We start from the raw sequence: 24,531 nt of genomic DNA on the forward strand, positions 1-24,531 counted from the left end.
CTCTGCAAGATTTTCCCTTATGCTATCTCTGGAGATGCTTTTAGTTGGTTCAGTAAGCTGCAGCCAAGATTTCTAACCTGTTGGGAAGACATCAAAGGCACCTTCCTAGGTAAATTTTTTAGCGAAGCTGTAGCAACTCGTAGTAGAAGGTTTGATTACATGGTGGACAAGATGATTGAAGATCACGAAAAAGGAATAATCACTAGTCTTAGTCAGATTAGTATTAGTCAGATTATGGATTTTGCCTATAGCGAGCAGGATGAAGATATTGGAATCCCGACCACTCATGTCAAGCAGCCAGACATTCAGGTTCACCATGCAGATGAGAGTAAGCAGAAGGATGAACTGAACAGAGAAAAGCTGGTCAACCATGATACAGTTAAGGATGATGAATATCATGTATCAGGAGAGCAGAGCAAAGTAGAAGAAGCTGATACAAAAGATCCGACTTCAGCATCGATTGACAGTAGTAACTCAAAATCGATCGATATCCGCACTTCAAAAACGATCGGTACAGATATTTTTCATCGATAGATACCTTCTACAATCTCTGATGCTACCATTATGTATGTTAGGACTAGACGACCGAAGGAAATTAGAGACTATAACAGTCCTGAGAACGCCTATGCTAAAAGGTATGCATTGCATCGTTCATCACTTCAGAATACTGTCCTTGAGCTGCACCCTGCATATATCTCTCTTGTGGGTCAGCATTCTTTCCACGGTTTTCCTCATGAAGATCCCACTGGCCACCTAGAGACATTTGTAGATCTGGCATCGACCATCAAATGCAATGGAGTCTCTGAAGACTACTATTTATGCAAATTATTCTCATACTCTCTTGCTGGAGAAACAGCATATTGGTTTAGGAAGTTGCCACTAGGATCTCTCACTACCTGGAATGACATCAGATACGCCTTCCTCAACAAATTTCTCTATGATGCTGCAGCAAATCTAGAGATTGAGATAAGGTCTACGCTGGAATATATGGTGGAGGATGTTGGGGTCAAAAACGGTTACGACGGAATTACCACCCGAAAATCCTCGGAGATCGTATTTCCGAAAGAGTTAGTAAAAGAAGGGATGTAATTTCGTCAAAATAACCTATACGAGGTTTTTACGAAGAAGTATCCTTTGGGATTCAAACCGAACAAACCAAACCCGAGCCAAGCTCGGTCGCTACATAGCGACCGAGCTCGAGCCAAAGCTCGGTCGCTACGAAGCGAACGAGCGATCGTCCCGCTCGGTCGCTACGTAGCGACCGAGCTCGAGCCAAAGCTCAGTCGCTACGTAGCGACCGAGCGATCGTCCCGCTCGGTCGCTACGTAGCGACCGAGCTCGAGCCAAAGCTCGGTCGCTACGTAGCGACCGAGCGATCGTCCCGCTCGGTCGCTACGTAGCGACCGAGCTCAGCCAAGCTCGGTCGCTACGTAGCGACCGGGCGATCGTCCCGCTCGGTCGCTACGTAGCGACCGAGCTCGAGCCAAAGCTCGGTCGCTACGTAGCGACCGAGCGATCGTCCCGCTCGGTCGCTACGTAGCGACCGAGCTCAGCCAAGCTCGGTCGCTACGTAGCGACCGAGCGATCGTCCCGCTCGGTCGCTACGTAGCGTCCGAGCTCAGCCAAGCTCGGTCGCTACGTAGCGACCGAGCGATCGTCCCGCTCGGTCGCTACGTAACGACCGAGCTCGAGCCAAAGCTCGGTCGCTACGTAGCGACCGAGCGATCGTCCCGCTCGGTCGCTACGTAGCGACCGAGCTCGAACCAAAGCTCGGTCGCTACGTAGCGACCGAGCTCAAGCCAAAGTTCGGTCGCTACGTAGCGACCGAGCGCTCCTCCCGCTCGGTCGCTACGTAGCGACCGGGCTCGAGCCAAAGTTCGGTCGCGGTGTAGCGATTGAACCTTTCCGAACATCGATACGACACCAGTCCCTGCATTCTCGTCAAACCTTCGAATACTATCTCCCGAAGACCGTAGCAAGCTCAATCTATGTTTCCCGCTATTCTAATTCATCGATCAAACTTCGCGGATCCAAACCGCGGAAAACTCGTAGTAAACGTGTCGAGTCGGAAGACGGCCCAAAGGGACCTAAAACACGACTCAAGGCCCATCCTACGATTTTTCCTAACCAAAAGCCCGTGAACCACAACATGGTTCACGCTTGGCCCACGAGGAAGGATAAATGTCAAGTTTCCGCGGATAAATACGGAAGTTTTGGAGATAATTGTGAAGATCGGGAAAAACAGAATATCTCCATTTTTTGCTATGACGGCTTAAGGGCAGAAGAGTAAAAGCGTAAACCGACCTTGGAGCTAGTATATAAGGAGTCCTAGGCGAGGAGCAGAGGAGAACTTTTTCAGAGCAAACTTGGCACTTAGAGCGATTTAGGCAACTTTCCGTTTTTGTTATTTCGAGCTGCGACTCAATTAGGTTTAGCCGTCTTAGGGTTACTAGAACTAGGAATCTCGCCGACAGCTCTCGAGCCCAGGCTTATACCTTGTTGTAACGCTCATACGCAGATTCGGAATAAGATCTACTTTGCTCTCTTTTCGATTTCTTATCTTTATCGTTGTTATTCTCGTGTTCTGATTGCTTGACGTGTGGTAATTAACAGATATCCGGGTCCTCTGGGAAACTAGGGTTTTCTTAGTTTCCTTATTTAAACGGAAATCGACAGTGCGAATTTCGGTTCCCACAGTTTGGCGCTAGAAGGAGGGGGACTTACGGATCAATCTAACCCGCAAAAGCCACACACAGTCAGACATGTCAACCAATGACGCGGATAACGTGCAAACTCCCCTTAACGGAGGCAGCGGCACCGATCTCCACACTCCGGTAGCGGACGTATCTGCGGCCAACGCGCAAGCCAACGCCGCGACGCTCGAGGAGTTTAAAAAGATGTTCGCCACCTATGAAAAAAGGTCGGAAGAACAGGATAAGCTCGTGAATACCTTGACCAAACAGGTTGAAACCTTAACGGCAAGGACCCAAGATATCCGTCCCCGCGGAACCACCAAAATCCGCGGGAAGAGGCTCGACTTCGCCACCCCACTCGATAGAGCAGGAGTCGCGCGGGAACGACCTTCCGGTCAAAACCCCAGCGAGAAATCTCCCATCGAAAAGGGGAACTCTGAAAGTCTTCCGCCCCCTGCAAAGGACTCGGAGGATAACGAAGCCGAACACATTGACCTGGATCCTAGCGATGTCTCCAACGACACCGACGAAGACGTCGACAGATATCCAAGAAGGACCAGAAGCCGATCCGCTCGGGAAGGCTCCCCGTTCGAAAAACCAATGACGGAAGAAGAAGAAGTCGCCTATTGGAACGAACAAGAGGAGCTGGCCGAAAGGCAAACCGAGCTCACTCGAAGTAAGCGCCGACAGGCTCGGAAATCCACTGACGAGACATTGGATATCCGCGATCTTCGCGACTACATCACTAAGACTGCGGCAGAAGTGAGAGCCGTAAAGTCTCAAATCCATCATGCTACTAGTGCTGCCCCCGAGATCGATCGACTGCTGGAAGGAGCTCGAAAGACCCCCTTTACCAGCCGCATTTCGGACATGAGGGTGTCCGATCCGGGAAAGATCAAAGTACCGAAGTACGATGGTACGGCCGATCCGAAAGCGCACCTTCAGGCTTTCCACATCGCGATGGGAAGAGCAAGACTGAAGGACGGCGAAAAGGATGCCGGCTATTGCCGCCTGTTCGTCGAAAATCTTGAAGGAGCAGCGCTCGAATGGTTCGCACGCCTTCGTCGCAACACCATCGGGAGTTTTCGACAGCTCGCATCGGAATTCCTCAAACAGTACTCTGTATTCATAGACAGGGAAACCTCCGATGTTGATCTCTGGAGTCTCTCCCACAGGGAAGACGAACCCCTCCGCGAGTTTATCAGTCGTTTCAAACTGATAATGTCCAGGGTCAGCGGGATAAGCGACAAAGTGGCCATCGACGCGCTGAGAAAGACGCTCTGGTACAAGTCGAAATTCAGAAAATGGATAACTCTCGACGAACCGCGAACGATCCAGGACGCCCTCCACAAAGCAACGGACTATATCATAGTGGAGGAAGAAACTAAAGTCTTATCGCAAAAACATAAGCTGGTAAGACCATCCTCGAAAGACGCAGATCCGAAGGGGAAAAAGAAGAACTCTCGTAACGACAAGTACGTCCATCACGAGGGGGAAGATCTCCAAGGAGCGCATAACTATGCGATCAATTCGGATCAAGGCCGGACCACGGGCAACACATGGACTCGCAATCAAGGGTATGACGAGAACACCTTCTGCGAGTTCCACCAATCCCGAGGACACTCCACGACTAACTGCAAAGTCTTAGGAGCAAGACTGGCCGCTAAGCTGCTCGCTGGAGAGCTTTCGGAAGTAACTAGCGTCAAGGATCTCATCCTCGATTCTGATCGGCCTCCGAAGACGGACAGAAATCCGCCCGCTGAAAAATCTCCTCAACGAAACCAACCTGGGGATAAACGCGGTAGGAGGCCGGACGACAAAGGGAACGATAACAATCGTCGCAGAGTCAATATGATCATCGGAGGATCTCAATACTGCGGCGATACCGTGTCGGCCATCAAGGCTTACCAACGGAAGGCAGAATCAAGCGCAAATTGGCCTACATGGTCTCCTCCTCGAGACGGCCAAAGTTGCTCGATCACCTTCACGGAGGAAGAAGCCGGCGGTATCGACCAACCTCACTGCGACCCGCTCGTCATAGATCTCGTCATACGAGATTTAGAAGTCGGAAAGGTACTCGTCAACGTAATCTTCCGCGACACTCTCAAGCGGATGAGTATCGAACTCGGAGAGGTAATTCCGACGCCAAAACCACTCACGGGTTTTTCAGGCGAAGTGTCGATGACTCTCGGATCAATCCAATTGCCAGTCATGGCCAAGGAGATCACGAAAATCGTCGAATTCGCGGTAGTCGACCATCCCGCTATCTACAACGTGATCATGGGAACCCCATGGCTCAACGCCATGCAGGCAGTTCCGTCAACTTACCACCTGGGTCTCAAGTTCCCAACGCCGAGCGGAGTCGCGGCCATCTGGGGATGCCAAAAACAGTCGCGACTATGCTTCCTCGCGGAGCATAAGTTAAGGCAAATCACGGCTTCTGGAAACGGCAAACGCGCGAAGATCGATCGATCTTCGGCCAAAAGCGCCCCGCACAAGGACGAAGTAAAATCGTCTGTCAACGCAAACGCATCGGACGTCGAAGCTCGACATAAATCCGAAGCCCACGCGACAACTCAACCGGAACATCCGGAAAATAGCGTCGACCCAGCCACGATCGACACGGTCAAGGCGGACATCGCGACACCAACCGCCGAGTAAGAACACTCGCGGCATGAAACAGAACTACGAGATGGCTTGATCCTCGAAAGGGGTACGTAGGCAGCTTGTCAAAAGACGAGTTCAGCTATCCCCCTCTCTAAAAAGGGGGGGGGGAGTGGGTGCGTATACTCGTATACTCCCACAATCGCCATTATTGTAATCGAGTTTTTAGAAACATAAATTTTTTTTACAATATACACTGTCTTTTTATCGAAAACGCTTACGCTTCAGTTTACGCTCGTCTGCGGCCTCATCCGGCCCAAAAATCGTAAAGATTATCACCTTTCAAACACGCAAAAATACACGCATAATCCTCGAAAATAACTGCGAGACGTCGCAAAAAGTTAAAATTCGAGGACAATGCTAACAAATTGTCCGAACGCGACCACCAAAAACCTTACACCCCGTTCGTCGATTGGCCCCGACGAACACGCCAGCCGTCTTAAACAAACGCAATCCGATCACTCTTTTGATCTTTAAAAACGTCCAGCACAAGGACAAAAGCGCGCTACAACAAAAATCCGAAATTTTGGTTTAGCACTTCCAGTTGATTCTGAGAAGATGCTCGATTCGTACCATACAAGTCATATAAGCCGAGAACATATCGCGGACTTTAAACCGGTGCGAGTCAGGAAGAAATCGCAACAGGAAAAACGATAGCCGGCTAGTCACCGCACAAACCTTAACCGAAAGTAAACCTAGGTCTTGCCCTAAACCCAACGCTCTGGTCTCAAACATCTCAAGGCATGATATCTAAAAGATACGAGATCATAAACCATGCCTCTCCGTTCGTATCTCAATGTTCTCGAAAATCGTAAAGACAGATAAATTTTTACGAAAATCACGAACGAACCAACAGATTGAACGTCTAATTAGAACTACATACGAGACGACAACTCGTATTTACTTCAACCCTACTCAAGAGAAACTCGAAACAAAACATTTATCATATAAATAAACCGCGTAAAGCGGCAAGGGATTCAAAGCCACCAACGGCCAGTCCCGGAAATACAAATACGGCCATCTAGGCCTAAACGAAATCCAAATTCAAAGGGCCACATTCGGCCGAAAACAAGGATAACTGATCCATCCCTCATAATCCAAAGTCAAAGTCCCCGGACAACGAAGCACCAAACGCATCCGCAGGACGATCCACTTCCTCGCCACCATCGTGAAAATCGATCGGGACCTCCTCGGTATCAGGAGAAACCGGGATGGAATCCCAGAACCCTTGAATCCTCTCGTCGATCGGAGGGATAAGCGCCTCAGCGTGGGCACGGTCACTCATCCCACTCTTCATCAAGCTCATTTTCTCTTCAAACACATAGTCGTCGGCTTGCGTCCTCCAAAGACTTCCGACCGAACCGCGGCACTCGCGAAAGTCGCCCACCGAGGTAAAGGCATTCTTAAGATTCCCGTACTCAACCTGGAACTGAGATGCACGAGTCTTCATCATCTCGACGATTTCTCTTTTGCCTTTCCTCTCCGCTTTACGAACAGCCCGCGCATGATCACGAATAAGCTGCGCTTCTCGCTCCAGCATCTCGCTTTGCACGCGAGCGAGATCCCGCTCCGCTTTCTCCGCCTTGAAGCGGTAGACCATGGCTTCTATATGACCCGCCTCGATGGCCGAGCCCAGCAAGCTCAGGCCCTGCAAAATCGATGGGCGTGTTACAAATCCATACATAGGATAATCCCAAAAAAAAAACTAACCCCATTGATGATGCGAGATCCTTCCGCAACGACTCTCGGCCTCCCCGATTCTTTCGTAGGAGGAGGAGCATCGAAACCCGATGGCAGCCCCGCAAAGAAATCATCGAAATCCGGAACGGGGGCCTCGCTCGAACCGCTTACGTCGCCATAAGCAAGGTTCGGATCCCATCCTGGAAGCATAGAGTCGTCCATCGAAAACTCTATGTCGCCAAGATCGACATCTTTTCCCTTCCAAGAGCTCGACTCCGGCACAGCTGTCGGAGCCTCGACGGGATTCTGGTCATCGGGTTCGGAGTCGCTTCCCGTATCCGCGTCCAAAGCTGGACCAGGTTGCGCAAATTTCAGTGCCTTCCGAACCCTTCTCGGCGTGAAAGAAGTCCAGAAGAAGGGACCATTCCTGAGAAGATCCCTCACCGCAATAATGTCCTCAGGGAACGGAGCAAGAGGATTGATGAAGGGACGATTGTTCGGCAACCTCCGGAACAATGGAATGCAACTCTCTTCGACGGATGCAGCGTCCAAACGAACAAAGAAAAAGAACTTCTTCCACAAGTTGAAGTTCGAAATGAACTTCTTAACCACCGACATAAATTTCCGAGGGACAAACCTATGCTTATCCGTATCCTTGACAAGTTGAAGCCTCAAAAGCGCTTCATAATGATCAACGGAAAGGGAAAGGCCATGCTCATAGCTTAGGATCAAGATCCCAATAAGGTGCTGAATGGCAAGGGGTGTCAACTGACTTATCGCGACTTCGAAGCGGTCCAACACTCGGACGAGAATTTCGGGTATGGGGAACCAGAGGCGACAACGCACTATGAACGCCTCATAACAAGTAAAGTAACCCTCCGGGGGGTTATTAGCGCATTCCCCGCGGCAGGGAACCCGGAACTCCACAACGGCCGGGATGTGGTAGAACGACCGCATCGTCGCGAGAAACTCGTCAGTAGTCCTGCTTGCGTCCTCTTCCTCGACTTCACGATGGACCAGGACCGGGAATGGCTTCTCCTTGGGAAGGATCAACGAGCCATAATGAGCAACCCACCATGCCTCGTTCTCGGCAGGATGCACCGAGTGGGCACGAACTCCATCTTCGGAACGACGAGCTCTTCGTAAGGGCTCGCGGACGAAGACCCTTTTTTCGCAATCTTTTTCTTGCTCGACATCTTTGCACTTCTCTTGAGAGAATAGAGGAAAAAGGGTGGAGAGAAAGATAAGTTTGTGAAAGATCTTAGAGAAAAACAAGAAAGTGAAAAAATTATGGAACAAGTTACCTCTCTTCTTATAAGACATGAGGATTTACTATTCAAGCTCAGACTTTCGGATATTAATTCCACCCATCACGCCTAACTTGCCAAACATGCCTAACCGCACACTAGGATCCTACGATGCATGATCCTAACGGGCTGGGGGGGCTAACTGTTGGGGTCAAAAACGGTTACGACGGAATTACCACCCGAAAATCCTCGGAGATCGTATTTCCGAAAGAGTTAGTAAAAGAAGGGATGTAATTTCGTCAAAATAACCTATACGAGGTTTTTACGAAAAAGTATCCTTTGGGATTCAAACCGAACAAACCAAACCCGAGCCAAGCTCGGTCGCAACATAGCGACCGAGCTCGAGCCAAAGCTCGGTCGCTACGAAGCGACCGAGCGATCGTCCCGCTCGGTCGCTACGTAGCGACCAAGACCGAGCTCGAGCCAAAGCTCGGTCGCTACGTAGCGACCGAGCGATCGTCCCGCTCGGTCGCTACGTAGCGACCGAGCTCGAACCAAAGCTCGGTCGCTACGTAGCGACCGAGCGATCGTCCCGCTCGGTCGCTACGTAGCGACCGAGCTCGAACCAAAACTCGGTCGCTACGTAGCGACCGAGCGATCGTCCCGCTCGGTCGCTACGTAGCGACCGAGCTCAAGCCAAAGTTCGGTCGCTACGTAGCGACCGAGCGCTCCTCCCGCTCGGTCGCTACGTAGCGACCGGGCTCGAGCCAAAGTTCGGTCGCGGTGTAGCGATTGAACCTTTCCGAACATCGATACGACACCAGTCCCTGCATTCTCGTCAAACCTTCGAATACTATCTCCCGAAGACCGTAGCAAGCTCAATCTATGTTTCCCGCTATTCTAATTCATCGATCAAACTTCGCGGATCCAAACCCGCGGAAAACTCGTAGTAAACGTGTCGAGTCGGAAGACGGCCCAAAGGGACCTAAAACACGAGTCAATGCCCATCCTACGATTTTTCCTAACCAAAAGCCCGTGAACCACAGCATGGTTCACGCTTGGCCCACGAGGAAGGATAAATGTCAAGTTTCCGCGGATAAATACGGAAGTTTTGGAGATAATTGTGAAGATCGGGAAAAACGGAATATCTCCATTTTTTGCTATGACGGCTTAAGGGCAGAAGAGTAAAAGCGTAAACCGACCTTGGAGCTAGTATATAAGGAGTCCTAGGCGAGGAGCAGAGGAGAACTTTTTCAGAGCAAATTTGGCACTTAGAGCGATTTAGGCAACTTTCCGTTTTTGTTATTTCGAGCTGCGACTCAATTAGGTTTAGCCGTCTTAGGGTTGCTAGAACTAGGAATCTCGCCGACAGCTCTCGAGCCCAGGCTTATACCTTGTTGTAACGCTCATACGCAGATTCGGAATAAGATCTACTTTGCTCTCTTTTCGATTTCTTATCTTTATCGTTGTTATTCTCGTGTTCTGATTGCTTGACGTGTGGTAATTAACAGATATCCGGGTCCTCTGGGAAACTAGGAATTTCTTAGTTTCCTTATTTAAACGGAAATCGACAGTGCGAATTTCGGTTCCCACAGAGGATGATGAGCAACATGAGTCTGGAAAGCTGAGCACAGTAGAAGTAGCTGATATTAGTGACACGAGCTCATCATTGATCGACACCCTTACCATAACATCGATCGTCACCCCCACCTCATCGTCAATCGACCCAGTACCTCAGAAATGATCGACACAAACTTTTGTCATCGATCGATTCCATTTGAAATCCCTGAAAGATCGAGTTGTCCTCAGGACATTGCAAACTCGACACAGGAGAGCATCGATGAATCAAGCTGTGATCTTACCTCAGATGTCGACAAAGTCACTCTGAAAGACTTTCTGGAGTTGGAAGAATGGCTTCAGCAGAAGCTTGATGATCAGCCCGCTTCGGGAAAAGGTCTGGAAAATTCCTTAAAGGCTGACGACATCGACCGACATAAACCTGATGAGATCGATCGACACCCACCCTATGACATCGATCTACAGTCGCCGTCTAACATCGATCAACATACACCCGACTGTATCGCTCTATACCCACCCGATTGCATCGATCGACACCCATGTTTGGATGAACTATCAGGATACATGATTGAACCAGAACTGGTTGGAAGAAAAGAACACATGTCTGGAGCCTCACACCTTGCTGTCCTCGAAAATCTAAGACTACCTCTATGCGAAGAAGAAGCTATTGGGATTTGCAAAAGAGTGAAGAGGATACATGATCCTGTGAAGTTTGTTGTTCCATATGAAGTGTTTGAAGCTGAATCTCCTATCCCACCAGATAAAAGTATGGAGTTAAGTTTCTATGTTGGAGTATTTGATGATAATAAGTACGTAGAAGCTTCTCAAAGAGGGCTGCGATTTAGAGATGAAGTAGATAACTGCCAAGTAGAAGTACCATCGAGCGACATCAACAGAACAAAATCGATTGACACTATCATTTCATCATCGATCGATACCGGCCAGATACCATCGATCGACACCAGACGCGAATCAGAGCAGAAAGAGTATGAATTGTGTGGAAATATTTTTTATGGAGATACCACGACGCTTTCAGACAAGTCTGGGGGAAAGTAGTGGAGGAACTGGAAGAAGAAAAAGAGAATCAATGAAGGTTCTCAATTATCATTGATTCCTCACTTCTCAGATGATGCCAGAAAGTCCAGAGTGAGATTACACAAGTCTGTGGGAAAGAAGGGGAGAAATTGGAAAAAGCGGAAACGAACCAAAGGAGGTTCTCAATTACCATTGACTCCTTACTTTTCAGATAGTATCAGAAAATCAAGAGTGCGCAGCAAATGCTTCTCACATCCATATGCAAAACTTAAAGCACTCTTTATTGCTGAAATGATAGACAAAGGAGAAGGTATATGGAGGAGGCTTTCACACAAGAATGATAAAGCTTGAAAGAGTAGACATTGAGACTTGATTTGGAGCAAGTTCTCATTCTCATCCGAACTGAATCAGATCTCCAGAAGTCAAGCTAATGACTAAAAATAAGCGCTGAGTGGGAGGCAAACTACTATTAGGTTTGTTTTAAATATGGTTTAATTTTCATTTATTACTGATTTTTCTTGTTTTCTAATGATTTCAGGTAAAATAAAAAATAAAAAAATGTGTGAACAGTAACGACGGCACTGTAGCAAACACACTGTAGCAGCAACATCGACCGACACTGTAGCAGAAAATCGGGGGTTACTGTTCATCGAGAAAAAAAAAATTATTAGTTAATTGGTTTTATTAGTTATATATTACTAACTTTTAGACTTTTAGTGTTTTATTTATGTTAGGTATGAGGAAAAAAATCAGAGGAAGACGAGTTTCCCTAGAAATCGACGATGGCTAGCTAACATCGATTGACAGAGTATCAAGGGTATCGATCACCACTTAACTGTGTTGGTCAATGTTCACATTAAAGGATAAGTATATTGTTTTTCCTTGTTAAATATTGTCCTTATGATTTATTCTCCCACCAATCTTAGGTTGAATAACATTGGTCACAATGTTATTTCACTACAAGAAAACATTTATTTACCGACTACAATATCAGTAATTATTCAGTCGCAAAACGTAACATAACGACTGATTTGCGACTGATCAACGTGGTCGCAAATTGCTGTGTCGCTAATACGAGGAGTCGTTAATAAGTCACAATTTTGCGACTGAATTACGACTATTTTTTCACTGTATATTGTAGTCGTAAAATAGACGCAATTAAGTCGCAAAATATACCGACTGAACTACTACTATCCAAAGACCAAACTACGACTGTTTATCAGTCGTTATGTAGACGGGAAATTGTAGTCGCTTATTAGTCGTTAGAAGGGAGTCGGTAGATAGTCGCAAAATTAGCGACTACCCAATGACTGATTACGTACACCATTAGTGACTATATAGCGACTGAGTTATTGATTTAGATGTGTAATATGTGGTTATCTAGCGACTACATTGCGACTAAATTTTGTGACTTATTAGCGACTCCAAGATTCAAAAATCACAAATCAGATTTTTTTGATTTTCTTTTTTTTTAATTAATTTGTTCATTTGCAGTAAAACAATGACAATAATAAAAACGAAAATTTTAATATAAAACAGAGAATTCATAACATAATGTTGCAAAAGGCACTCTAAGGAGTTAAGCATTAGCATACAAAATATTATAGTAGTACAAGAGTAGGGAACCTAAAATTCATCTTCATCTTCACTTTCATCTTCCCCTTCATCTTCACCTTCTTCACCTTCACCTTCACCTTCACCTTCACCTTCACCTTCCACCTTCACCTTCACCTTCACCTTCACCTTCACCTTCACCTTCACCTTCACCTTCACCTTCACCTTCACCTTCACCTTCACCTTCACCTTCACCTTCACCTTCACCTTCACCTTCACCTTCACCTTCACCTTCACCTTCTTCACCTTCATCATCATCTTCACCTTGATTAGCAGCCATGAAGGCCAAAAACTTTGGATCAGTTGCAGCCAGATACTTCTTCACCAAGGAAAAACTTTTGAGCTTTTCTGCTTGCTTGGCAGTGTAAGCCGCCTGCTTCTCAATCTTCCGGTGAGCATCGCTGAGCTGTTTTTTGAGGTCTACGTACGAAGAAAAGGATTCACAACGCTTGCGCTTTCCGTTGACAATAGTACTTTCTAGGCTTCCTATTCCATAGTGTCTTCCTCTTTTGTCTGTGACAGTGGACTACAAAAGCAAAGGAAGTAGACAGATATCAATCAAATCAAACAATATGTAGTAAAAAATATCCTTAAAAAAAAGGGATACAAAAGCAATTTACCAGAAGGAAGAGCTCATTATCCTGGTCTAGAGAGAGTTGTGGAGGGTGTGAAGTACCATCTGAACTCTCTGAGTTTTCAGCTTGAAGGTCAGCCAGCTTGGCTTGCTTGTTCTTCTCATAGGCCTCTGCAATTAGCTTTGCTTTCTTATCTACAAATCTGCCTCTCTTTTTTTGGTGTGTGCCTTGATGAAAACTTCACCAATAGTCACTGGTCTGCCCAATTCTTCAACCTGAAATGCTAAATAAAATAAAGGTTAATGAGCCAGAAAAATTTCAACTTGGAGACAGGAAAAGAAGTTACCATTTCTTGTTCGATTTGGAGGTAATGCTTCTGGCCAGCATTGTGCTTGTGAGGACCAAGACCATTTTGGTCAGACAACCGAGCAGCTGATGTTGTCTCGCTTTTTTGTTGGGCTTTAGCAGTGTCCCAGTAAGCTGTCATTTCTTTCCACAGATCATTCAAAATCCAGGATGGTCGAACTCGAGACTTCCTACGCTTGCTAACCATGTCCTTCATACGTCGCTGACATACCTGCCCGAACTTCTCTTGAACCACACCAGTATATATGGGATTCCAAGTGTGAGTTTTCTACAAAAATAAGACAAGGCTGATGTTAGTAATCAAATAAATCAACAGTTTAGTAGTTTAGAAGAAAATACTAAACTGCAACTTAAAAACAGTTGCAATCCCATACAATAGCAATTAAGAAAAAAATACTTAACTGCAAATTCAACAAAGAATTTTTCTTTTTTTTCCTGATCGACGCAAGTCCAACTGTAGAAGGGACCATCAAACTTGTTTGTAAAGACTTTAGTGATCCTCCGAGTCAGTTTACCTTTGTCCCGACCAAACCTAGAAACACAGAAACATTAGTATAAGGCCGAGAGTCATATCGTATAAAAACAATTATCAATCATAGAAAACTCAAAATATTCTAACATCTCAAAGCTAAACAATTTCGAACTCTCCAAACAAAATTAGCAAAATACAATTACCAATGACAGAAACAATATCATAAGCAAACTGGATATGTCCCTTGAGTATTTCACAGAAACAATTATCAATCACAGACACAATCTCATAAGCTTAAAATATTCAGATAGATAAGTAACTAACCACATGGTTCCAGGCTCGAAGGTGGGAGAAAGGCTCATGGTGTAGCGCTCTCGGCCGGGCTGGGAGAGAAGGGCGTTGAGAAGCCTCATCTGGTCTTCAGACAGATTCGGTTCTACTGGAAATGGTGAGTTGGGGACTGGTTCATCCTCATCTGGACCTTCTGGAGCTTCAGTATTCTGTGAGTTTTGAGCTTCAGAACTGATAGGAGATTGTCGCCTAATAGAGACCGTAGGTTGTCGAGGTCGAACATTGGCTGATGTTTGAGACCCTCGAGGTTGTGGTGGTGGAGCTGGTTGAGAAAGAGGCGTTGAAGCAGCTCGAGGTTGGGTCCTCGGCGTAGACTCCTCGAACAGCTGTCTCTGAGGTGGGTAGTCACTCACCATTGGTCCAGCTCTGCGGTTGCCACGAGGTGGAGGCTCTGTTGTCCTTGGAGTGAACTCATACTGCGACGGTAGAGGAGATGGTTTAGACCGTTTTGAGGGTTTCCGAACCTTCTTCGTTGATGTTCCGGCCATCGTCTTCAGTTTCGAGAGAGAGCGATTAGGGATTACGACAGACAGTTTCGATTAGGGTTCTAAGTGTTTGGGGATTTTCGAGAGAGATTTGTGTCGCTAGAGTAGAGAAAGAGTGATTTTATTAACTTTGGTCTTTGGGTTTGTAGAGTTAATTGGGCTTAAGCGGGGAATGAAATTTATGGGAGGGAAATTATTGGGACTAAAGGGAGGAATTATTTAGTTGATAGGAGGGAAACTAAATTAGCAAATTTTGTGGACTTTAGGGGTTAGGGATGGGTTACGAAGGTTTAGTGTGTTGGGGGTTAGGGATTTTCTTATAATGAAACAAAATGAAATCATAAAGTACTTTTATAATATAGTTTAAACACACAGTTTACAAAAATATATTTCAATACACATTAAAACAAAATTTACAAAATACTAGGTTAAGACCCGCCCCTTGGGCGGGATGAATATTATATATAAATTATTTTGAAGTATTATATATTTTTTACATATTATGAAATAATAAATATATATTGAATAATAAAAAATTTAGTAACTATTACGTATGTAATTAAATTGGTACAAATACTTAAATAAATTTTATTAATCGAGACAAATACTTTTTCTATTTTATATGTTATAAAATTAAGTTTACATGATATTAACATAGATATAAAGTACATTTTTAATATTGACATCTGCTAAAAAATATTTTATACTCTTATTATTTTGATCGTTTGTATTTCTTTATAACAAATTTTTTAAATAAAAGATAACAATAAAAAAATTATGGGATGTTTAATAGTTTTAGTAATTTATAATTTTAAAAATATTCAATGCAAAGTTTAAAATCTAAATATTAAGTTGTCAATAATTGTTCAAAATGTTTATCAAAAACATTCAATGCAAATTCGAAATTAAAATACTTATGTATTTTATATTTTATATGGTATATAATGTATTTTAAAAAATATTAATATACATATATATAATATTTATTAAATGAGACTTCCTACTTCTGTAATTTCATAATCATTTGTATCTTGTTATAACATAAAGTTTAGACCATGGATCACAAAAGTTTCAATGTGAGATTTTTAACAACTTTAGTCATTTATATTCGTTTTTAAAAATTTTAAATATAGCATATACGAAAAAATCTAAGTTAACATGGTTGTTCAATTTATTTTAATTAGTTAAATTTTTTAAAATGATAGAATAGAGTAATTTTTATCAAATATTTTATTATTCAAAATCATTAATTGTCATATATAATTTAGCCACATTAGGTAATTCCGTGATTTTTATTTAAGGAAACAATGAAGAACATTTATGATTAGTTTATGGTTAGTTTAATAAAAAGTTTATTATACATTTATATGGACCAACATATTTTTCTAAGGATTCTAAGAATGATTGTGGTGATGACATGTGGCTACAAAAATATGTTGTGATGCTTCTCTTTTAATATATAGGGGATATTACAACACACTAAAACAAAGCTCACAAATTTATATTACAATACACATTAAAACAAATTTTACACAATTATATCACAGTACACACTAAACAAAAGTTTAAAACAAAGTTTACAAAATTATATTACAAACACACATTAAAACAAAGTTTATAAAATCATACTACATTTTAATAGGGTTCTTCTCCATCTCCATCATCAGAAGAAGACGATGATACATTACATTGGAATTCATCCTCTGGTTCAACATCTTCCACATCAATATCAAGATTTATAGGTTGTACCCGAGCATGAACCAAATGGTCGACTGCAAGTTCTTCAATTGTAGTCATTAAAACAGCATCATCATTTTCTTGTTGCAACAGTGTCGGTTCTTTATCTTCATATTCTCCTGAAATGATTCTCCTTGGATTCACTTTTAAAACATTGAGCCACGACTGCTTTGGTTTCTTAACGTACGGATACGGGATATAACAAACTTGATCTGCTTGAGACGCTGTGCAATATCAAATAATAAGAATATAATTAAATTAACTATCAAATTATAAAAATTTAATTACAACATAAAATACGTACCTAGAATAAGTGGTTCGTATTTATAGTATTTCCGCGATGAAAGAACGTCGACGATGCCTCCATTTCTCCGTTGAGTGCCTCTACCAATTACCGGATCATACCACTTACACTTAAAAAGTGTGATTTTCAAATTGACCGATCCCTCATACTGAATTTGTATGATATCAGTCAATATCCCGTAGTAATTGGCTTCATCGGATGCATTTGTGTAACTTTCTCCTTTAACACTCACACCATAATTACATGTCTTTCTTCCCTCGCCATGCTTCTGCGTATGGAACAAATAGCCTTTTGTGAAGTACATGGGCCATGTTCTGGTCCTAGTCAGGGGTCCATTCGAAATATCTTTAACCCACACAGGAAAATTATATGTGTTGCTCCAATAGCTAACCTGCAACATATATATATATATATATAATTATAATATATATATAATTATAAACATTTAGTTATATAATGGTATGTTAGTCAAACGTACATAATCTTTCACCCATAAATGATATTCGTCAGCTCTCTTCGCAGAGAGGTCTTTTTCGGAGAGGTCTGGTATTTTGCACTAAGAAAATCTTCAAACATCCTATATTAGCCAAACACAAATTAATATGGGCAACTATAGTTGGATAAATCAATATGGAAGATGATAATATTATCAAATTATACCTCTCAGGTGGCTGAAAATAATCACAATTGCGTAAAACATATGCATGTGCGCATCTATAGTCTTTCTCGGAAAGCCATATTTCTTGCATTTCTCCACTTGGACGTCCTACGTGCGTAAATATATCAGGTACTCCAGGGACATGATATACGGGGACTTCACCTTCATCAAATCTTGTGAACCTGCACAAAGGATTATGAAATTAATAAATATTATATATAACAAAGGCATTTTTAAACACATTAAAATTAAATATGAGGAATAATGATAGTGTTTACCTTGATTTGGTTTGTATATGATCAGAAAAGTAGTGTTCTGAGAAGTAAGCTATCTCCTCGTTGATATATGATTCGACAATCGAGCCGGCCGCAAATCTTTTGTTCTTGGCTTTTGCTTTCAATTTTTTGAAATTCCTTTCAAAAACATACATCCACCTATATTGCACAGGTCCTCCTAGTTCAGCTTCGTATGGGAGATGTATAAGCAGGTGTTGCATGACGTCAAAAAATGATGGTGGATCTTCTCCAAATTGCAGATGATCATAACAATGTTTTCTTTAAGAATTTGGACATGATTTTTCTGCAAAGTTCTCGAGCAAAGGTCACGGAAAAATCCTCCAACAGCTACAATATTCAAAATTAGGGATGTCAAAGGAACCTGTGGCCCGCGGGATAGGCCCGTTTAGACCTGTGGCGGGGCGGGCTTGGGCCCGTGATTTCACGTCCCGCAAAGAAGCGGGCCTCGCGGGAGAGGCTTGTCGCGGAACCGGACCCAAAGCGGGCAAGCCCACAGTGACCCGCGGGTTTCTCCATGTCCCGCAACCCTAATCTTTATTCTTGTCATTTGCTCTTCACCTGAAAAAAAACGCGAGAGAGATAGAGTGAAAGGCGATGTGGTTGCGACTTCCACCGTGGAAAGAAACAGAGCTCCACCGATGACGACGGCGGTTCGCTCTCCCGACACTGCTTCTGCTCACTACTTCGTCTTCGAACTGCAGTCTGCAGCAGAGGAGCTAAAACGACAAGGGTCCGACAAAGTAGATTCTTATTCTCCGATGTGTCTTCCGTTCTTCCCTACGAGCTTCCAAACTCCACAGATAGGACATGCATGTACAGAGTTATGTATTTCAGACAAAAAATTGAAGTTCTTTTGGACTTATAATCTCTGCTTTAACTCTTGTTTTTTTTTTCAGGTTGTTAGATAAGAAGACCAACAAGATCCGAAAGGTAGTGATCTAGCTTAGCGATCTATAGTTTGTGTTATGTCTTATCTAGATTAGCGATCCATGTAAACAAATTGAACAACAAGATCTGTAAGCGTTCTGTTAGATCCGTCTATTAAAAAGACCAATAAGCGTCTGTTGGTTTCATCGTTTGTTTGTATATTTGTGTTCTGTCTTTGATTCGTTGTAGCTTTGCTTTCAGGTAACAACAGTGTTGATCGACAATGCTTATTGTCTGAGGTAACCTTGCTTTTATTTAGTGATAAAAATTCTATATAATAGAACAAAAATAACTTGTGTTCAGTATCTGATATGTTTGTTTGTCGCGTTGTATTTGTTTTGTGTTCTGTGTTGAGGTGATGGAGTGATGGTGAGAAAGTAGGCGACTTGGTCATCTTCTTCTCCTCTTAGACAGCTTCAGAACATCAGGTTAGTCACTCTCTTACCCAGAACTATTAATCAGTGATAGGAGAACTCGCTATCTCATTGTGTTGTGTTGACTAGTTCGGCGAATCTTATTGTCTTGTGTTGAGTAGTGATATGTCTCATCTTTTGTTCTTTTGTACATACAGAGAAGAGATCAAGCGGAGTAGTAGATTGCGTGCTTCAATTTTTCATGTTCATCAACGACTTCACCAAGACGGTTGCTGGCGACAAAGGAGATTGCGTGCCAAGGTTTGTGTCCTGAACTGTCTTTTTTTTTTTTTTGTTTTCTATAAACTGAATGAACTGTCTTTTCTATGAACTGAACAATGTTTGTGTGCCAATGTTCATTCAGTATCTGATATGTTTGTTCAGTATCGTTTGTTTCATCACGTGTAGTTATTTTTTTTTTTGTGTTCTATGAACTGAATGAACTGTCTTTTTTTTTTTGTTTGTGTCCTGTGATGAGAACAATGAAGGATTGCACGAGTACATACACCACCTGGTCGAGTAGTTTCCAGCTTCAGCCGATATAGGAGCTTTAAGGACCTCAGGTTAGAAAGCTCTTAAACGTATGAAACTTAGATGGCTTTGCGTAGGTTATCGGATCACTGACTTGTTTAGGTTGCTTTCGTATATGATAGAACATTAACTTGTTTAGATGGCTTTGCGTAGGTTATCGGATCACTTGCTGTTTATGTTGCTTTGCTTGTTTACGTTGCTTTGCTTGATTACTTGTGTTTGTGTACTTGTATAATAAAATTTGGAATTTTGAAAATCAACAATTATAACAGATTTTAAAAAATATATTAAGAAATTTTTTAAAAAATAGACAAAATTTAGGAAACCCTAAAAAGTTAATTTCATTCCACGGCGTGAAAAAAAAAACACAAAACTTGAGAGTTGAGAGCGAGAGAGACCATGGGATCAAGGAGCCAGCCCGAAGATCAGTCGACGTTTGATCCGAATTACACCCCGCCAAATACTGTGGACTTTGCAACTCAGGCAGTCTTAGCTACTCTTGCTGCAGCAGCTGAGGCTGGTGATCAGATCGCTTCTCAGGAAGCTGGTGTAACTCGTGCTGATGGGAAGCATCAAGGAAGCAGAAAAAGGCTTATCAGTCTTGTTGATGATACTGATGATTCTGATGTTGAAATCAGTCAACCAACCCAAAAAACCAAGCCTCGCAGACAGACCAGTTTCGGAACAGCCACGGGGAAACCCATGTTGCAATCAACTATCGATGGTGGCGTTGGCTCGTCTGCACAGGCGTGTAGTAAGGGGAAGTCTGTTCCTATGAAGTCTGTGATTCGTGGAGGGAGAAGAAAGTCGCCTACTAAGTCCAAAAAGAAGAAGGTTTCGCCTACTCAGTCGCAAAAGAAGAAGGAGAAGGTCGCAGAGGACATACCCGAGCTTGGTGATGAACTGGATGAAGAAGAGTTTGATGAGGATGAAATCGGTGAAGAGGAAAGGGAAGAGAGGCAAAAATCAGATGTCTGGAAAGATTTCAAGGTGGTCGAAAAACCGAATGGAAAGTTGAAAGCTGCATGCAATCATTGCAAACATGAGTATGCATGGCAATCTCATTCGCATGGAACCAGTGGGTTGCGAAGACATCGGGAGAGATGTAAAATGTATCCAAGGAATCGAGGAAGGCAGCAACAACTCAATATCGAAGGGAAAGTGGTATCTCGCAAGTATGATCATACTGTGTTTAGGCAGATGGTAGCTAAGACAATAGTCCAGCATGATCTACCTTACTCGTACGTGGAGTATGAAAGAGTGAGAGACACGTGGAAGTATTTGAATGCTGATGTCCAAACCATTTGTCGAAACACAGCGAGAGCAGATGTGTATAGACTCTATGAAAGCGAGAGAGACACACTCAAGAGGGAATTAGCGACTCTCCCTGGACGAGTCTCCTTCACGTCTGACTTGTGGACATCCGTGAAACGGGAAGGATACATGTGTGTGACAGCACATTACATTGATCGGAATTGGAAGTTGAACAGCAAGATCCTGACGTTTTGTGCTCTACCACCACCACATACCGGTATGAGTATTGCGGTTCAACTCCTCACGTCACTGAAAGAGTGGGGAATTGATAAGAAGGTGTTCTCAGTCACATTAGATAATGCTACAAGTAATGACTCCATGCAGGACATTGTGAAGTCGCAGCTGAATTTGAATGATGATTTGTTGTGTGGAGGAGAGTTTTTTCATGTAAGATGTGCAGCTCACATACTTAATCTCATAGTGCAAGATGGGTTGAAGGTTATTGGAGACTCTTTGCAGAAAGTAAGAGAGAGTGTTAAGTATGTATTAGGATCGGAAAGCCGTGAACAATTGTTCCAAAAATGTGTGGATGCTGCGGGTGTAGTAGAAAGTGGGTGGCTGATACTGGACGTGTCAACGAGATGGAACTCAACTTACTATATGCTTGAAAGAGCCCTCAAGTACCGTAAAGCATTTGTTAAGTTGGAGACATTTGATAAGAAGGGTTATAAAACAGCGCCCACAGATGAGGAATGGACTAGAGCCGCTAATATCTGCGATTTTTTGGGTCCTTTTGCTGTGATCACAAGCTTGATGTCTGGTTCGAATTACCCGACTGCAAACCTGTATTTCTATCAGGTTTGGTTGATCCATGATTGGCTTCGGGGAAACGAGGAAAGCGCAGATGAGATTGTCAGATACATGGTGCGACCGATGAAGGAGAAGTTTGACAAATATTGGGATGAAGTTAGTGGTGTTTTTGCAATGGCAGCAGTCTTTGATCCACAGTTTAAGCTTTCAATTGTTGAATGTTGTTTAGGGAAGCTTGACATAAGTACACGTGATGCAAAGGTGAAGAACTTGCGTGACAAGCTCAGTATTCTGTTTGAGACATACGACAAAAACTCCAAGAATAACTCACCTTCCACTGAGCCACGTGACACTGTTCCGCAAAAAGCTTGTGCGGCAGGATCAATGGGACTGTTTGGGAACTACAATGTGAGTGTTTTCAATTTTTTTCCTTCTGTTTATTTTTTTTTACACAAGCATTTTTTTCACGAGTAGAAGTGTGTGTATATTTCACAAGCATTTTTTTTTCTGTTCAATTTTTTTCCTTCTGTCGTCAGCCTCCAATTTTTTTTTCCTCTCTGATATTTTTTTTTTAAACTTTCTTAGGATTTCTTTGCATTTCGCAAAGTCAGTGGAATTGTTAGTGGAAAGACACCTCTAGAAGCTTATCTTGAAGAACCACCTTTGGACATTACTAATTTCCAGAGCTTGGACATCCTCGATTGGTGGAAAGATAATGCGCATCGGTATGGTGACTTGGCTGCAATGGCATGTGATCTGCTAAGTATTCCAATCACAACAGTGGCTTCGGAGTCCTCCTTCAGTATTGGATCGCGAGTTCTAAACAAATATAGGAGTCGTCTACTCCCAGAAAATGTGCAAGCTCTGATATGCACTAGGAATTGGATCAAAGGATATGAATCTTACGCACATGGTAAATAACTCACATTATAATTTTAGTAAGAGTAACATTATTGACTTGTACACTGATATTTGTAGATGAAGAAATCGATGGTGATGGAGAAGAAGAGAAATTACCAACATTTGAGTCCATTGTTGATGGGGAAGATGAAGATGAGTAGATGAGCAAGTTTGAAATGTTATCTTGATTTGGTGTTTTGCTTCAATTACAATTTCTGTTTTTTTGTTTAAGTTGCATGATTTTTGGTTTTGAATACTATGATTTGGACCATTTGGTGTTTCTCTAAATTTTACTTTAGTTGAGACTTAATTTTTTATACTCACGATCAAACAACAAACTATAGTTCTTCAAAACTATATTTAAGTAACAAATACTCTGTATTCCAATCAACTAAGTTTAAGCTGTATCATTTCGTAATATATAAAACTATATATACAATTAGCTAAGTTTGAAGCATATCCATCTGGGAATTTAACCGCATGTTTCAAACATTCCAATCAACTTCTCCTTTCGTCTTCGTTTAGTGTGTAGGGAGGAAATGGAGCTTGACCAGAACCATCAGGATGTAAGTGTGGCCGATCACAGAATATTTCCATATCCAATCTAGAATTGATTGTGTCTTTCGATTTACCCTTAACATTCATAAGAGTATTCATGATGTTGTCAAAAAAATTCTTCTCTATATGCATCACATCAAGATTATGTCGGAGAATTAGGTCCCTCCAGTATGGCAACTCCCAAAATATGCTTTCCTTGTGCCAGTTATGGTACTTCCCATAACCAGACTTCTTCTTTTCATGACCGTTTCCACCGCAAACAGACGTTTTTGGAGGATTGACACCCTTTAATCGTTCTGAATAAACTTGTTCACCAGTCAAAGAATCAGGTGGATCTTCATTTACCGCGTTTTTCCCCTTCAAGAAATCCTTTCTATTCTTTCTCAGTGGATGATTAGGAGGAAGAAATCTTCGGTGACAATCAAACCAACACGTCTTCCTTCCATTAGTCAGATAAAAAGCCTTTGTATCTTCCATGCAAATTGGACAAGACAATTTACCATGGGTCGTCCATCCTGTAGCATGCCATACGCCGGAAAGTCGCTTATCGTCCACAGTAACACGGCTTTTAGATTAAAATTTTGATTCAAAGACACATCATATGCTTCGACTCCAGTTGACCACAATTCTTTTAACTCCGCAATTAAAGGTTTGAGGAAGATATCAAGACTAGCTCGTGGATGATTTGGCCCAGAATTCAGAATTGTAAGAAACAAATACTCTGTATTCATGCACATATCAGGGGGTAGATTATATGGAGTTAAGATCAAGGCCACAACGAATGATTACGAGACATCCCAAATGGATTGAATCCATCTGTACATAATCCAAGATAAACGTTGCGAGGTTCTTCGGCAAACCGGGGATGCATCTCTTGAAAATGTTTCCATTCTGCCGCATCAGATGGATGACACATTTCTCCCTCTTTTGATTGGTGCTCAGCATGCCATCTCATTGCCGCTGCTGTCTTCTTGCTCTGATACATTCTCTTCGGCCTATCAGCTATAGGTAGATACCACATACGACTATATGGTACCTTGGTTCTACGTCTTTTGTCCTTAGGCTTCCATCTGTCCGCACCACAAAATTGACACTTTTCCCATCTTTCATCTTCTTTCCAGAAGATCATACAATTGTTAACACAAACATCAATTGTATAATATGGGAGCCCTAAATTCCGCATCAACTTTTCGGTCTCGTAGTGTGATTCGGTTGCCGTGTTTCCTTCTGGTAAATAGTCTGTCAACATTTGACATACCGAATCTACACACTTTTCACTCAGATTATAATCTGCCTTGTTTTGCAAGACCCGAGCAGCTAAGGATAACTGCGACTGCCCTTCACGACAACCATCATACAAACGATTTTGTGCTCCATCTAACA

General features: G+C 42.9%; 1 protein-coding gene across 1 annotated transcript; it reads left to right on the forward strand.

Moving 5' to 3' along the window:
• The first annotated feature begins 18,849 nt into the window (after nucleotides 1-18,849).
• LOC106363275 (zinc finger BED domain-containing protein RICESLEEPER 2-like) lies at nucleotides 18,850-22,907 on the forward strand. Its single transcript, XM_048759378.1, has 3 exons — nucleotides 18,850-22,098; nucleotides 22,276-22,603; nucleotides 22,669-22,907. The coding sequence occupies exons 1-3, from the start codon at nucleotides 20,026-20,028 to the stop codon at nucleotides 22,749-22,751; spliced, it is 2,484 nt and encodes an 827-aa protein (XP_048615335.1). The 5' UTR covers nucleotides 18,850-20,025; the 3' UTR covers nucleotides 22,752-22,907.
• Nucleotides 22,908-24,531: the final 1,624 nt, after the last annotated feature.

The sequence above is a fragment of the Brassica napus genome, chromosome A2, assembly GCF_020379485.1.
Source record: "Brassica napus cultivar Da-Ae chromosome A2, Da-Ae, whole genome shotgun sequence".
In the NCBI taxonomy this organism is placed as follows: Eukaryota; Viridiplantae; Streptophyta; class Magnoliopsida; order Brassicales; family Brassicaceae; genus Brassica; species Brassica napus.